Genomic DNA, 16174 nt, shown 5'->3' with positions numbered 1-16174 from the left:
TTTTATTGAGAATTTACACCCCCCGGTTACATTTTGGCGCCCAACGTTCTGAAGACAAGGTACCTACAGACAGAGTTCCAGAGGCCTAAAGATTCGCGTTCGCGGGATACAGCTGCTGTTTCATCGGTGGATCTTTAGAGACATTATCAGTGTTAATCTCATACTTGTGTTTGTGAAATTCTTTTGGATTTGTTCGGTAGGCCTTTACTTTAATTTACTATATTAATTATTATTTAAAATACTGCAATTTTTGTTTTTCTATTTTCATAATCTAAAAGATTATATATTCATTATTTACATAGATTATTTCTGGTTAAAATTGGATTTGACCCACTGACATTTTTGTTGACTTCCTGTTTAGTATATAGGTCAGGTCACTGTGACCAGTAGGTCAAAGTCAACAACTTGGTATTTGGGCAAAGTTTGATTGTAACTATTCTTTATAGCAAATACACATATTAGAACTTCATATTCAGTATTAGGTTTTTCATTGATTAATTACTTCTTTTATTTTATATAGTTAACTTCTTCACAATTATATTTGTGAAATTATTTTTTTTCCTTTGACTTTTAATTTATTACATACTTGTTTATTATCCTACTTATGAAATATTGCATACATTTTCCACTTTTACTTTTAAACTAAATTATAATAGAGTGAAAGGGTGTGTACTTGTGTATTTGGGTTGGTTATATTAGGTGGGATCGCGAGCACACATACCTGAACTTAGGGTTTTATATAGGATTTGTTTATTTAGTTTTTTTTCAGGACAGACTTACTTCACTTTTCTTTCAGTCTTTCATTCCATTTTTTTTTCAGTTACTCCCTCAAATAACATTGTCCATTATTGTAACACACACATATTCAGCACTAACATATTTTGCATTCACAACCCTTGTATATGGTATAAATATTTGTATATATTTATAAATTGTTTTATGATTGTCACTGATTGGAACTTTGTTTAATTCGTCTTCAGTGATACCCCTGGTGTAGATTATTTATTTTTCAGGTTTTGATTTTGAAATTGTGTTTTGGGTTGATATCTGATTTGGTTTTGTGTACAGTATTTTTTTTTACTTCTATTTGATTTTATATTGAGTTTGATTTTGTTTGCGCTCTTGTTTTTGTATTGAGTTTTGGTTTTGAGTTTAAGTTTGTCGCTTGTTGGGATTTTGACTTAGACATTGACTTTACATTAGACTTGACATTACATTAGACTTGACTCTGACTTGTGACTTGAATTCAACTGTTTACTTGGACTTATTTAATTTTTATTGTGATTTTGGCCTTTTTCTTGGGTTGATGTTTTATTGTTTGACACTTGTACTGAATTGTGAATTTGATTATTTTCATTTTACGAGTTTTGGATTCAGGATTTGTTTTATCAACTTGTGATTTGGTGTTTGATTATTTTGGTCAAAAGTGTTGTTTTTATTTCAGCTGTGCAATGGCAGAATCATTTTCCCCTGAAGAAGCTGATAACTTGCTAAAAACTTTTCTAGCCATGGGTGTCAAACCTAAAGCTTCCAGTAAAGAAGACCTTGAGAAATGGATGAAAGATTATTTTACAACAAAGGAAGAACTTCATCCCTCACAAGAACATCTACCAGCATTAAGTCGAGATAAACCACGCGAAGACATTAAGATGCTGCCAGCTTTACCCAAGGTGTCATTTTTCTCTGGGGATCCAGCATCCAAGTCTGAAGTTTCTTTTGACGTTTGGAAGTTTGAAGTTGAGGAGTTGGTTCAGTCAAGTTACAACAAGGAACAGATTCGACAAGCCATCTTTAAGTCATTACGTGGTGAAGCAGGTAAGATAGTGATGAGATTAGGACACAGGGTGGAGTTAGATCGTCTGTTAAAGAAGCTGAACAGTGTTTTTGGACGTGTTGAGGAGACACAAGATCTGTTAGCCGAGTTTTACTCTACGGTGCAGACTCCGAAGGAATCAGTTGCAGAATGGGGTTGCAGACTTGAAGATATTCTCCAGAAAGCTGTTGATCGTGGTGATGTTTCACAGGATGCTACCAACGACATGTTACGTACAAGATTTTGGAGTGGACTTACAGCCAGTATTAAACAGCAAACTGCGCATAAATACGATCGTATTAAAGATTATGAGGAATTGATGGTGGAAGTGAGAAAGATTGAATCTGAAGTTTATTTGTCATCATCGGAGAAAAAAAGACCATCTGCATCTCATCATATTAAAGCTGTAACAGAAGACAATGAAATGAAGAACTTAATAGCATCTTTAACACAGACTGTACAGGCACTTCAGAAAGATGTAAAAGATCTGAAGAATAATAGACCGGATCAGAGTAACAGTAGACAGGAACACGAGGAACCTACATGTTTTAGGTGCGGTCAAAAGGGACACATTCGTACAGGTTGTCGTGTTAGACTTAACAAGGATTTAAACTGCAAGAAGTCTTTGTCGAAGGGCAGACAATAGGCTTGGGAACTAAGAGCCCTGTTAGTTTATTAGGGAAGAGTAATGTAGCTCCAGTATTAATTGGTAATTTGGACTGTCAAGCATTGTTGGACAGTGGTTCCCAAGTATCAACGATTTGTGAATCGTTTTTTAGAGATCACCTTGAAGGTGTTTGTGAGCTGCAAGGATTAGATACTTTGGTGAATTTAGAAGATGCTGGAGGAAATAAACTTCCATACTTAGGTATGATCGAAATCGACATTGAAGTTCCTAGGATGACATCAGCTGCAATACCATGTATATTTTTAGTAGTACCAGATACATCATACCATCCGATCACACCAATACTGCTTGGTACTAACATTTTACAACATCTTTTGGATACAGTTATCAAGAAACATGGACTTAACTTTCATCGACAACTTCAAGTGGAAACTCCCTGGTTGCTAACATTTAAATGTCTTAAAGTTCAGCGAAATGTGTACAAACAAGATAAGTGCGTGGGTATTGTGAAGTGTGCTGAACGAAATTCTATATTGTTACACAGCAATAGATCTACAGTTATAGCAGGAGTGGTTACTGCTAAATCAAGTGTTCACTGTAAAGCGATGTGTCAACGTTCTACACAGTCCAAGATACCAGACACTGTTGAAATTTCACCTGTTCTTGTCGATTTTCATCCAGACAATAACGATCTTGTCTACATCAGAATTTCAAATCTATCCACTCATCCAGTTTCAATTCAACCACAGTCCATTATATGCGAACTACAACCAGTAACCATTGTAAACAGTATCAACAAGAGTAGTACATGTTCTTCTGTTCAAGTTGGAAGTGATTGCAGTATTTTGGATAAAATTCATTTTGGATCAGCACTTACCGTTAGTCAGTTAGAAGGTGTTAAGGATTTTATCAGTGAATGGTCACACATTTTTTCTCACAGTGATACTGATATAGGCTGCACTCATATGGTTGAACATGCTATTAACCTTACAGATGAAGTACCATTCAAGCAAAAGAACAGAAGAATACCACCATCTATGTACAATGAAATAAGAGAGCACCTTAATGAATTGTTGACTGGAGGAATTATTCAGAAATCGCAGAGTCCTTGGGCATCAAATATTGTTATAGTGCGGAAAAAAGACAACTCCATTCGACTATGTGTTGATTATCGACAGCTGAATCAACGTACCATCAAAGATGCTTACGCACTTCCCAGAATTGAAGAAATGCTAGATAATATGGTTGGAGCTAAATATTTTTCAGTCCTGGATATGAAAAGTGGATACCATCAGATTGCGATGAAAGAGTCGGACAAGGCAAAGACAGCATTTACAGTAGGTCCTCTTGGGTTTTATGAGTATACACGCATGGCCTTCGGATTGACCAACTCACCAGCCACCTACCAAAGACTGATGGAGGAGTGTTTAGGAGAGCTAAACTATAAGATCTGCATGATTTACCTTGACGACCTGATTATTTTTTCATCGACGTACGAAGAACATCTGGAGCGACTGCAACTGGTATTTAAAAGACTTGAAGAATGTGGATTGAAGCTTGCGCCGAAGAAATGCCATTTTTACCAACAGGAAGTTAAATATTTGGGCCACATAGTTTCCGCAGAAGGCATAAAGACTGATCCAGCAAAGATTGAAAAGGTCAGGGACTGGAAAACACCAACAACCCCAGATGAGGTAAGGTCATTTTTAGGTTTTGTAGGTTACTACAGGAGATTTGTAAAGAACTTCTCTACAATTGCCAGACCTTTGAATGAGCTTTTAGTAGGACCAACTTCCAAGAAGAGGGGGAGGAAGACGTCAGATGATAAGTCAACACCAAAATGGAAATGGGGACCAGAACAAGATAGCTCTTTTGAAGAACTGAAGACATTGTTACAGTCACCACCTATTCTGGCTTACCCAGATTTTTCTAAGCCATTTTTGTTACACACAGATGCGAGTGGCCGAGGATTAGGCGCTGTTCTGTACCAATTGCAAGATCATAAAGAACGAGTAATTGCATATGCCAGCAGAGGATTATCGAAATCAGAGAAAAATTATCCTGCACACAAGTTGGAATTTTTGGCGTTGAAGTGGGCAGTGACTGATAAGTTCAAAGATTATCTCTACGGGAACACCTTTACCATCTATACAGATAATAATCCACTTACTTACGTTCTCTCAACAGCAAAGCTTGATGCAACTGGTCACCGTTGGTTAGCGGATTTAGCGAACTACAACTTTAACATCAGGTACAAACCAGGAAAACGGAACATCGATGCTGACTGCCTTTCAAGAATACCCAATCCACCGGAGGATACTTACAAGGAGATGAGTCCCGATGTTTTCAGAGCACTCAGTGTATTCCGAAATGATAATGGCTATGTGGAGTGTTTAGCGACTCAGATCATCCCAGGTGTTACTAACACACAGATGTTTCCTGCTCATGAAATAGACTGGATGAAGAAACAACTAGAAGATCCTATCATTGGACCCCTTCATCGAGCAGTGAAGAACAATGAAAGACCACAGTCCCCACCCAGCAATCGGGAAGAAGCCATCTTTCTTCGGGAATTCGACCACCTCACTCTGAAGTCAGATGTTTTGTACCGAAAATCTGTTGTAAGTGGACAAGAAGTTCTACAACTGGTGATTCCTTGTTTGGATAGAAAGGTAGCTCTGCAAGGTTGTCATGATGATGTTGGACATCTAGGAAGAGACAGGACGGTTTCTTTACTGAAGGAACGTGTGTATTGGCCAAGAATGACGACAGATGTAGAAGATCACATCAAGACTTGCCAACGTTGCATAATGAGGAAGTCTCCAACCAATACAAGAGTTCCATTAGTTAACATCCATTCAACTCAACCAATGGAGATAGTTAGTGTAGACTACATGTGCTTGGAAGAGTCAAAAGGAGGTTACAGTTACATATTAGTCATAACCGACCACTTCACCAGATACGCCCAAGCCATAGCTACCAAGAATATGACTGCAAAAGTAACAGCTAAAGCTTTGTTTGAAAATTTTATAGTTCACTACGGGTTTCCAAGACGTCTGCATAGTGATAAAGGAGGAAGTTTCGAGAATAAGATCATCGAAGAAATGTGTTTACTAACAGGAATGCGGAAATCCCGTACAACACCTTATCACCCTAGCGGCAACGGAATGTGCGAGAGATTTAACAGAACCCTTTTGAATATGCTTGGAACTCTTGAGAACATCGAAAAAACAGATTGGAAGACGCATTTACCATCTTTAGTGCACGCCTATAATTGTACCATCCATGAAACTACCGGTTATTCACCTTTCTTTCTGATGTTTGGGAGGAAGCCTCATCTTGCTGTGGATGTTTTGCTTGGTTTAGTTAATCAAGAGTCTGCAAACAGCTACAGCAAGTATGTCGCTGATCTCAAAGATAGTTTGGAGATGGCTTATCTCAAGGCTTCTTCTGAAATTAGTAAGGCCCAGTCACATCAAAAGAAAGTTTATGACCGGAAGGCAAGGAATTCAATCTTGGAAAAGGGAGATCGCGTGCTTGTGAAAAGACTGTTTTTCAAAGAAGGTAGACACAAGATATCTGACAAATGGGAAGATTGCGTCTATATTATAAAGGAACAGCCCAATCAAGATGTACCGGTGTATGTGCTGCAGCGGGAAAATGGAACTGGTACAACACGTACATTACACAGGAACCATCTTCTTCCCATAGGGACTGTACCTATGGAATTATCCCAGCCGCCACCAATACCGAAACCTAGAAGGAAAGTAACATCTATTCCTGAAATAATTCCAGAGGAACCAGGTACCTCAAGTGATGATGATCTGGAGATTGTTATTGTGGAAGGGAATGATGTAATCGATTCCCCAGCTAGCTCCACAGTACCTCTCCGTGTTGAAGAAGAACTGGAATCTCTATCCAGCCCTTCATCTGAGGAACCAGATGTAGATGAGCCTGTACCAAGGAGATCCTCAAGGAATCGACAGCCACCAGCCCGTTATCAAGACTATGTATTAGCCCAGACTTCAACTTCTTCTGTTGTTCAGTGTCCAGCTACAGTCTTGGCGTTGCTGCTGTCGGATGATTTTATAGGTTTACCGTTTGAACAACGTAAAAGTCTAAGTAGTGTTTTAAAGTTGACTCTTGGTTTTTAGTGTTTTAATAGGATGTCGGGACGACATTTGTTTTATTGGGAGGGAGTATGTAGCGAAGCGGAATTTTAATATGTTTATAGGTTTTATTATGTCAAGTAATATAGTGTATTGAGTGAGTGCACCTTTAAACTAACAAACTGACACTAATTTTAATTGCAACTGGTCTATAATAACATCTCTCCTTTAACTTGGCTTGTTAACCTGTACTGTTTTCTTAGAGCCCAAATCTTGGGGTGAGTACAATTCTACTCCCTTGGTTACAAGCAAGTTTTCTTTTTATCTGAACCTCACTTTAGACATCAGACATTAGATAGATTTCGAAGTGTAAGGACAATTTGATATCTTCAATCAAATTGTTTAACTTTATTTTCCAAATCTAGTTAGGTTATTTTCAGGGAATTGTTCCAGTTATACTACTTCAGTATTACAGAATATAGTTATCTGAAGATTGTGTTCACCATCTTGATAGTCTTATTTAAAAACCCCTTCTTTGGGTATGTTATCAATTACTTATATTATATTTAGTATAAACTTAAGGCCTGTTTAATATGTTTAATTTAATTAGTGATGTATTTTAGTGTATAAATTATTGATATATTTCATTGAGTACCAATATGCATGCCTTACTATTATTTTATTGTACTCAACTGTTACTGTGATATGTATATTAATTTTAACGTATATATATTTCAGGGTTTTTAATAAAGGTTTAAAAACTAATCACCTTAGTTTTTATTGAGAATTTACACCCCCCGGTTACATATATATACATCTCATCCTATTTCAGGTTGTTAAGTTGATTACATTTAGCTAATCTAAGCATTTAAAACCCCACTTCGGGTAAGTTAGTTTAAAATGTTGATATAGACTAGTTTAGTTAAAGTACTGGTACCATGTTGATTATTTATTTAAATAGTAATTTAATTAGTAGCACAGATTTATGTCTATGCTGTAGAAATGATTATAGTTGATGTGTTATAATGTTTGTATCTTGATGTTTCCTTTTGTGATGTAAAACTTATATTGAATTGTATATTTGCAGGGTTTTTATTACTTGCTTGGTTTATACTATATATAATAAAGATTTGAACCCGTTCTGGATTGTTTGTTGCAACGAGCCCCAGACCCCTACAACAGTACGTCAGAAATATAATATATAATGCTACTAAATTTAGTTGGGAATATTTCTGTGGAAAAACAGTTCATCTTGCGTTAATTTTGTCTATTATAGTATTATGTGACAAGGTTGTGCCCAATCTGTTTTACAGAGTATTACGAAAGTCTTCTAATATCGCACAATGCTGGATCTTCAGTGAGTTGTATTCTACGCCCAATACTGGAGCTTCAGCCCAACCTATAACTGGCAGACAACAGACAATGTCTGCTAGAAGTAACCAAAAGCTAGCAGACAAGAATAAATATAGTTTAAAATATTCACCTCTTTGCACAATGGATTGATCTGCTCTAATCACGTGATCAATTCTGTCCACTAGTCGCCGTCGATACTGATTTATAGTAGAAAACACAGAATATAACAAAAAGAAACGAAACACAATATTAATAGTAGTTTGAACCTTACAATTCACCCAGAAGTTAGTAGTGTACCAGGATAATGTTTATATTTTATGAAAGATAATAAATTGAATTGTTCTTTCAAATGGTATGTGGTAATATACTTGGAATTTGATTTTTCATATTGCATTCCACTGCGACAAGACAGCATCCTATATCAATATGGCCTCGAAGTCAGCTACCTCACCCCTCTTATACTTTACAATTCATCCTGTAGATATTAATGTGCCAGAAAAATGATTACATTTTATAAACGATAATAAATTTCTCTTTTAAATGGTATATGATATTATACTTGGAATTTGATTTTTCATATAGCATTTCGTTGCCGCAAATGACAGCATCCCGTATAAATACTGTCTCCGGGTCTGTTACCCCACCCCTCTTATACCTTACAATTCACACTGTAGAAATTCATTATGAAAGATCAAATTCCAAGTATATTATCACATACCATTTCAAAGAATACTTTATCATCTTTCAGAAAATATAAACATTTTCATATACCATTTGATAGAAGAAAGTGTAATCGGTCATAAAATATAAACATTTTCCTGGCACAATAATATCTACACGGTGAATTGTAAGGTATAAGAGGGGTGGGGTAGCGTACCTTGAGACGGTATTAATACGGGATGCTGTCATTTGCGGCAACGAAATGCTATATGAAAAATCAAATTCCAAGTATAATATCATATACCATTTAAAAGAGAAATTTATTGTCGTGCATAAAATATAAACATTTTTCTGGCACAATAATATCTACAGGGTGAATTTTGCGGTATAAGAGGGTGGGGTAACAGACCCGGAGACGGTATTTATACAGGATGCTGTCATTTGCGACAACGAAATGCTATATGAAAAATCAAATTCCAAGTATAATATCATATACCATTTAAGAGAGAAATTTATTATCGTTCATACAATATAAACATTCTCCTGGCACAATAATATCTACAAGCTAAATTATGCGGTATAAGAGGGGTGAGGTAGCATACCTTGAGACGGTATTTATACAGGATGCTGTCATTTGCGACAGCGAAAAGCTATATGAAAAATCAAATTCCAAGTATAATGCCATATACCATTTAAGAGAGAAATTTATTATCGTTCATAAAATATAAACTTTTTTCTGGCACATTGAAATCTTCTTTCCAAATCGTAAGGTATAAGAGGGGTGGGGTTAGCAGACATTGAGGCTATAGGATGCTGTCATTTGCATCAGCGAAATTCTGTATGAAAAATCAAATTCCAAGTATTGTCACATACCATTTAATAGAGGAATGTATTATTTTTCAGAAAATTTAATCATTTTCCTGGCACATTAATATCTATACGGTGAATTGTAAGGTATAAGAGGGTGGGGTAGCATACCTTGAGAAGGTATTTATACGGGATGCTGTCATTTGCGACAGCGAAATGCTATATGAAAAATCAAATTCCAAGTATAATGGCATATACCTTTTAAGAGAGAAATTTATTATCGTTCATAAAATATAAACATTTTTCTGGCACATTGATATCTTCTTTCCAAATCGTAAGATATAAGAGGGGTGGGGGTAGCCGACATTGAGGCTATATTAATATAGGATGCTGTCATTTGCATCAGCGAAATTCTGTACGAAAAATCAAATTCCAAGTATATTGTCACATACCATTTAATAGAGGAATGTATTATCTTTCAGAAAATATAATCATTTTCCTGGCACATTAATATCTACAGGGTGAATTGTAAGGTATAAGAGGGGTGGGGTAGCATACCTTGAGACGGTATTTATACGGGATGCTGTCATTTGCGGCAACGAAATGCTATATGAAAAATCAAATTCCAAGTATAATATCATCTGGCAATATATTTAACCTCATATACTCAATGTACGAAAACACCTCGTATAGAGTCAAAACTACCGATGGGCTTTCTAATTCAATAATTTCAAATATGGGTGTAAAACAAGGCTGTGTTCTAAGTCCTACCCTCTTCAATATCTATATTAATGATCTTCACACTTATTTAACCAATTCTGATAACGATGCACCCACTCTAGATAATACCAAAATTTCACACCTTCTCTATGCTGGTGATTTAGTTCTGATTTCCTCTACAGATATTGGTCTTCAAAAGAGTCTTAAGCGGTGGACACACTAGCCGAATGATTCGGCCGAATCAATCGGCGTCGAAATTCGCCTAGTGTGTCCACTGTCATTCGGCCGAATGATTCGCCCGAATCAAACAGGTTTGATATATTCGGCCGAATTATATTCGCCTGGTGTGTCCGCTTCGCCGAAGCATTCGGCCGAATATAGAATTCATTAGCCAATCACCACTCATATCGAGAAGTCACGTGATAGTTTGAAGACATAGACGCCGCCATGTTTAATCATGTGACGTGAAAGGTGATGCAATCGACAGGTTGAATCGGGCGAAGCATTCGGCTAGTGTGTCCACCCATTCGGCCGAATAAAATTCGGCGCCGATTGATTCGGCCGAACGATTCGGCTAATGTGTCCACTGCTTAAACTCCTTGGGACAGTTCTGTTCAGACTGGAAATTAGATGTAAACACAGATAAGTCTATATCTGGGTGTATGTATATCCAACAACTCTAGCTTTAAACAGGCCATGTCAGACTTAGGGAAAAAAGCGAAAAGAGCCTGGTACAGTATCAGAAATAAAGTTTGCACATCTGACTATATTCCTACCGACGTCTTGATCAAACTGTACCAGGCCATTATCAAACAAATAGCAACTTACGCTTCCGATATACAGCAAAAAATTTGCAGTTGAAAAATGGGACAAAATTAATCAAAACCTATAAAAATATGCAAATCCATTTTGAATCAACCAGTCGACCAACCTTGGATGTATTGCGGAACTAGGAATTACCCACAATTCATAGCGAGCCGCCATTGCGGTAGGCCGTAAATGTAAACAAAGGGAAGCTTTCGTGCGGTCTATTGACTTGAGTATTGTATTTGTAGGCTATAGAGAGCGTTACGGCCAATCAACCCAAACAATGTCAACTACCTGTGCTGTTATCATCATACAAATCTGATAAGATCATCGAATATTTTGGCTGTCAGAAATGTTTCTGGAATAAACTGGCTGTTAAAAATAAAATCTTCTTTAACCGACAAAAAAACCGGTTTATCCCCCTCAAAAGCCCTATATATATCAAGCTTTGCTGCTCAAGGCATTGAATATTTCTTTTTAGATGAAGGGGTGGGATGTTTGCTCATCAATTGTTTTATACATTCTTTTCTTCAATGTTTTGGCTGACGTAAAATCAATTCTTCGAATCGGTTCATAACTAACACCAGTTCGAGAAGCTGGAACTGAAGCATCTAGTATGCCGGCTCTGCAGTAACTGTCGCCGCTTCTCTTATCCGTACACTGGCTTCAAGGTAGAATAATACCGACGCCACATGGGAACAAGATTCACCTAAACCTCCCTTACAATCTCAGTAAGCAGACAAAATTTTTCCATTTTCTTCAATGATGACCCAGGGTGCCAGAGATTTATCATTTAACTTCTTTTAACGTTGGACTATTTGAGACGCCATGTAGTCTGAACATCTAAAGATAACACGTGTCGAAGTAGTGGCTACGTGCAATTTTATCCTTTGATCTGTTCTATCACTGGCAATCCTGTTATAGTGAAACCAACATGCATGCAAATGACTATACAGTGTATTACAAGTGTATGACACCAAGTCAGCTCAGTCTGGGATAAGTCTATGCGGTCGAGGATATACGACTTTAAATTTCTCCACAAGATAATTCTTTTTGTGAAAAAAAAAACCGTTACAATAGACATAGTGTTTTATTTATTTCTTGTGATAATAATTAAAAATAACTGGAAACGATATGGATTTATTTTTTACTTACAAAAATACAAACACGGTAAGCATTTCTTTCGTTGTATTTTATTACTTGACGATAAACATGTGGTAGTAAATATATCAACTCTTTACACATGCTGTTTAACTAAATAACTATAATATAATGAAATTACGGTCAATATTCACAATAATCCAAGGCCGATATACCGAAGTTGTAACTGTAGGCAAAGAACGTGGGTGCCATTTATTATATACGTTTAGTGTTCAATTACATCATTGATAGTATTTGTTTATCAAACAGCCTACCAGAATGGTCTCGCGCGAGGAATTGTGGGAAATGATACAAAAATTAGAAACATTCCCGGAACCCTCTATACCCGCATGATGTATCATAAAAGGCTAAACGATGTTAGGATGAAACAAATATTTCTTCTACTTTCAGCAGCCTATACTGAAGATAAAAAATGAAAAATTATCTTGGTCAGCCGCAATCAATAATTTAACTTCGAAACTCCAAATAAATCATGTTCATTTGCTAAATAAAGACAATATAAAGAAATCCCTCGATTCAAAATTTAACTCCTTCTACCACATATCTTCTAACTCCAATAACAGCAAATTACGTACATATTTCATCTTAAAACCTAGCTACTGTTACCAACTCTCCAGACTATTTATATTCGGTTAAAAATAGAGATCATAAGAAAGCTATGACCACACTTAGACTCAGTACGCATCACTTAGAATTAGAGAGGGGCCGATAAAAAAAATTCCTGTTGATCAGCGTCTATGCAAATTTTGCGATTTAATTCGACCGAAAACGAGCAACATTTTTTGCTATACTGTAGCAAGTATGAAGAAATACGCCAAGCCCATATATACCCAGCCTTCTCGACAAGTCCTAAGATTTCCTACAATTTTATTAATCTCTTTACACCACCAAAATTGATTGCCAAGGCAGTGGCTTTATATGTGTTTTTGGCTTTTGATAAGAGAGCTAAATCAAATTTGGTGGCAACTACATGTAACTGAAACCCCTTCCATTCACTTGATTTGATATTTGTTTATTTGGTGCAATGTCTATTTTCTGTCTTGTCCGCAGGTTTATCTTGTAGATTTTTGTTTTGCGTGTAGTGCGGTCCTCCTGCACTTACTATTTGATATACATGTACAGTTGTACATGTAGTATACTGTTTGTATGAATGTATTGAGTTGTCTATGTAATATGTATTATTGAATGTATATGACTATGTCTAAGCTGGCCGTCTATAAGATCTAGCCGTCTATAAGGATTCTAGCCAACGATAAGCAGAATTCAAGCTAGCCAACTATAAGAAATTCGCTGGACGACCGTGACTGCAATGAAATCACGTGATTGGTATGGCTAATCCGTGCCTTCGACAAATAAGATAAATTGAAAGTATAGTCTATTTTTATACGCCCACATTGAAATGTGGTCGTATATTGTCGTCGCCCCCGTCCGTCCGTCGGTCCGGCGTCCACAATTGCTTCCGGACGCTCTAGGGGCTAAAGTTAATATCCGATTGACTTTAAATTTATATACAGTGTTTAAGGTCATGAGACGAAGAAGCCTATTGATTTTCAGCGACTTCCGATAATTACTGCCAGAGTTATGGCGCTTGATCACTTCAAAAAATCTTGTGGACGCTCTAGAGGTCAAAGTTAATACCCGATTGACTTTAAATTTATACACAGTGTTTAAGGTCATGAGACGAAGACATCTATTCATTTTCAGCGATTTTCAATAATTACTTCCAGAGTTATGACCATTGATCACTTCAAAAATCTTGTGGACGCTCTAGAAGCCAAAGTTAATATCCAATTGACTTTAAATTTATACACAGTGTTTAAGGTCATGAGACGAAGACATCTATTCATTTTCAGCGATTTTCAATAATTACTTCCAGAGTTATGACCATTGATCACTTCAAAAATCTTGTGGACGCTCTAGAAGCCAAAGTTAATATCCAATTGACTTTAAATTTATACACAGTGTTTAAGGTCATGAGACGAAGAATCCTATTGATTTTCAGCGATTTCCGATAATTACTGCCAGAGTTATGGCCCTTGATCACTTTGAAAAATCTTGTGGACGCTCTAGAGGCTAAAGTTAATATCCGTTTGACTTTAAATTTATACACAGTGTTTAAGGTCATGAGACAAAGGAGCCTATTGATTTTCAGCGATTTTCTATAATTACTGCCAAAGTTATGGCCCTTGATCACTTTGAAAAATCTTGTGGACGCTCTAGAGGTCAAAGTTAATATCCGATTGACTTTAAATTTATACACAGTGTTTAAGGTCATGAGACGAAAACGTCTATTCATTTTCAGCGATTTTCGATAATTACTGCCGAGTTATAGCTCTTGCTCACTTCAAAAAAAAAAACTGTAAATGCTCTAGAGACCAAAGTTAATATCCGATTGACTTTAAATTTATACACAGTGTTTAAGTTCATGAGGCAAAGAAGCCTATTGATTTTCAGCGATTTTCAATAATTACTTCCAGAGTTATGGCCCTTGATCACTTCAAAAATCTTGTGGACGCTCTAGAGGCCAAAGTTATTATCCGATTGACTTTAAATTTATACGCAGTGTTTACGGTCATAAGACGAAGAAGCGTATTCATTTGCAGCAATTTCCGATAATTACTGCCCTTGATCGCTTTAAAAAATCTTGCAGATGCTCTTGTGGCTAAAGTTAATATCCGATTGACTTTAAATTTATACACAGTGTTTGAGGTCATGAGACAAAGAATCCTATTGATTTTCAACGATTTCCGATAATTACTGCCAAACTTATGGCCCTTGATCACTTTGAAAAAACTTGTGACGCTCTAGAGGCTAAAGTTATCATCCGATTGACTACAGATTGATAATTACTTCATTAGTTGTTACTCTTAATCAGATTTTAGTGTATTATAAATGTTTCATTACCAAAAAAAGTAAAAAATATGCGACAACACTTGTTGACTGCCCGGACGATTTAGCTGCTGTGGGCGTATGTTTCGTTGCCTGGCAACCTATCTTTAGTAATTAGGTTACTGTTGGGCAGCGACCTATTATTTTCGACAAAACAACGAGAATTTTTCTCTTATAAAGTACGTAATCATGAATGTGCCAGGAAATAACTGATAGATCCAAAGAGCGATAGAAACATACTTTCTAGTGATGTATGACTCTGTAACTGGAATTTTGTATTAAGATCCGTATTTTAACATTTTAAACACTCGCCACCCCCCACCCCCCTCTCTCTGTAAGTGTAACTAGAGTTTAGCAGGCCTGGAGACTAATTAACTTTGATCCATTTTGAAACAAAAAGTATACATGCACTGTGCGCAACAAATAATGGATATAATTAAAGAGAGCCATAACTATTTTATACTTTTCAGTATAGATATACGTAATTTTGGATTAACCCCCGCACCCGCCCCCACCATCCCAACCAATCCTTCACTTCAACTTATGAAAATATGAATGTGCCAGAAAATTATTTACATATTTGAAAAGAGCAATGTACGTGCGTTTCACTGATATGTAAGATCATATCTGGAATTTGGTATTAAGACACGTATTTTTACCTTGACCCCCCCCCCCCGTAATCACGGTAATAGAGTTTAGTACCACTCAACTTTGATCGTTCTGTAAGGTAACTAAATATGAATGTGCCAGAAAATTATTTATTACCTATTACCTATTTATTACCTTTTACGAACTAAATGGTATTTTAGTAAAATGATTTCATTTTTTGTTCTCAAGGGATTCACCATAATGAAGACATCGAGACAAGTCGACATGAGCTCAAGTCTACTGCAGTTCCAACCATTTTTCCGAGTCATCCGAAGTATTTACAACCATCTAAATCTAGGAATCCACCTAGGAAAAGAAATTTATGTGATGACGATGAATCGACCCAGCCGATTCCACTAAAGCGCATTTTTCTAGAAGAACATGGATATGCTTTAACACATGAAAATTTGAAAGAACAGTTGACGGAAACCAAAAGTAAACTTGAACACAAAAGAAAAGAATTGAAATCAGTTAAACAGAAAGTAAAGAGAAGAGAACAGAAGATCAGCCATCTTTTAAACGAAATTAAAAACAACCAATTAATAACTTCTACAGAATTTGATTTATTGAACTTAAACT

General features: G+C 36.4%; 1 protein-coding gene across 1 annotated transcript in view; it reads right to left on the bottom strand.

Annotated features, from left to right (window-relative positions):
- LOC126821485 (UDP-galactose transporter senju) overlaps positions 1-15851 on the bottom strand; it is a 133331-nt gene extending 117480 nt beyond the window's left edge. The window contains exon 1 of the mRNA XM_056100979.1: positions 15837-15851. Coding sequence (XP_055956954.1) covers positions 15837-15851 — 15 coding nt within the window. The remainder of the gene's footprint in view (positions 1-15836) is intronic.
- Between the last annotated feature and the right edge of the window lie 323 nt (positions 15852-16174).

Source organism: Patella vulgata, chromosome 5 (assembly GCF_932274485.2).
Source record: "Patella vulgata chromosome 5, xgPatVulg1.2, whole genome shotgun sequence".
Lineage (NCBI taxonomy): Eukaryota > Metazoa > Mollusca > Gastropoda > Patellidae > Patella > Patella vulgata.
The sequence above is the reverse complement of the archived record's forward strand: the minus strand, read 5'-3'. Positions and strand labels throughout refer to the sequence as shown.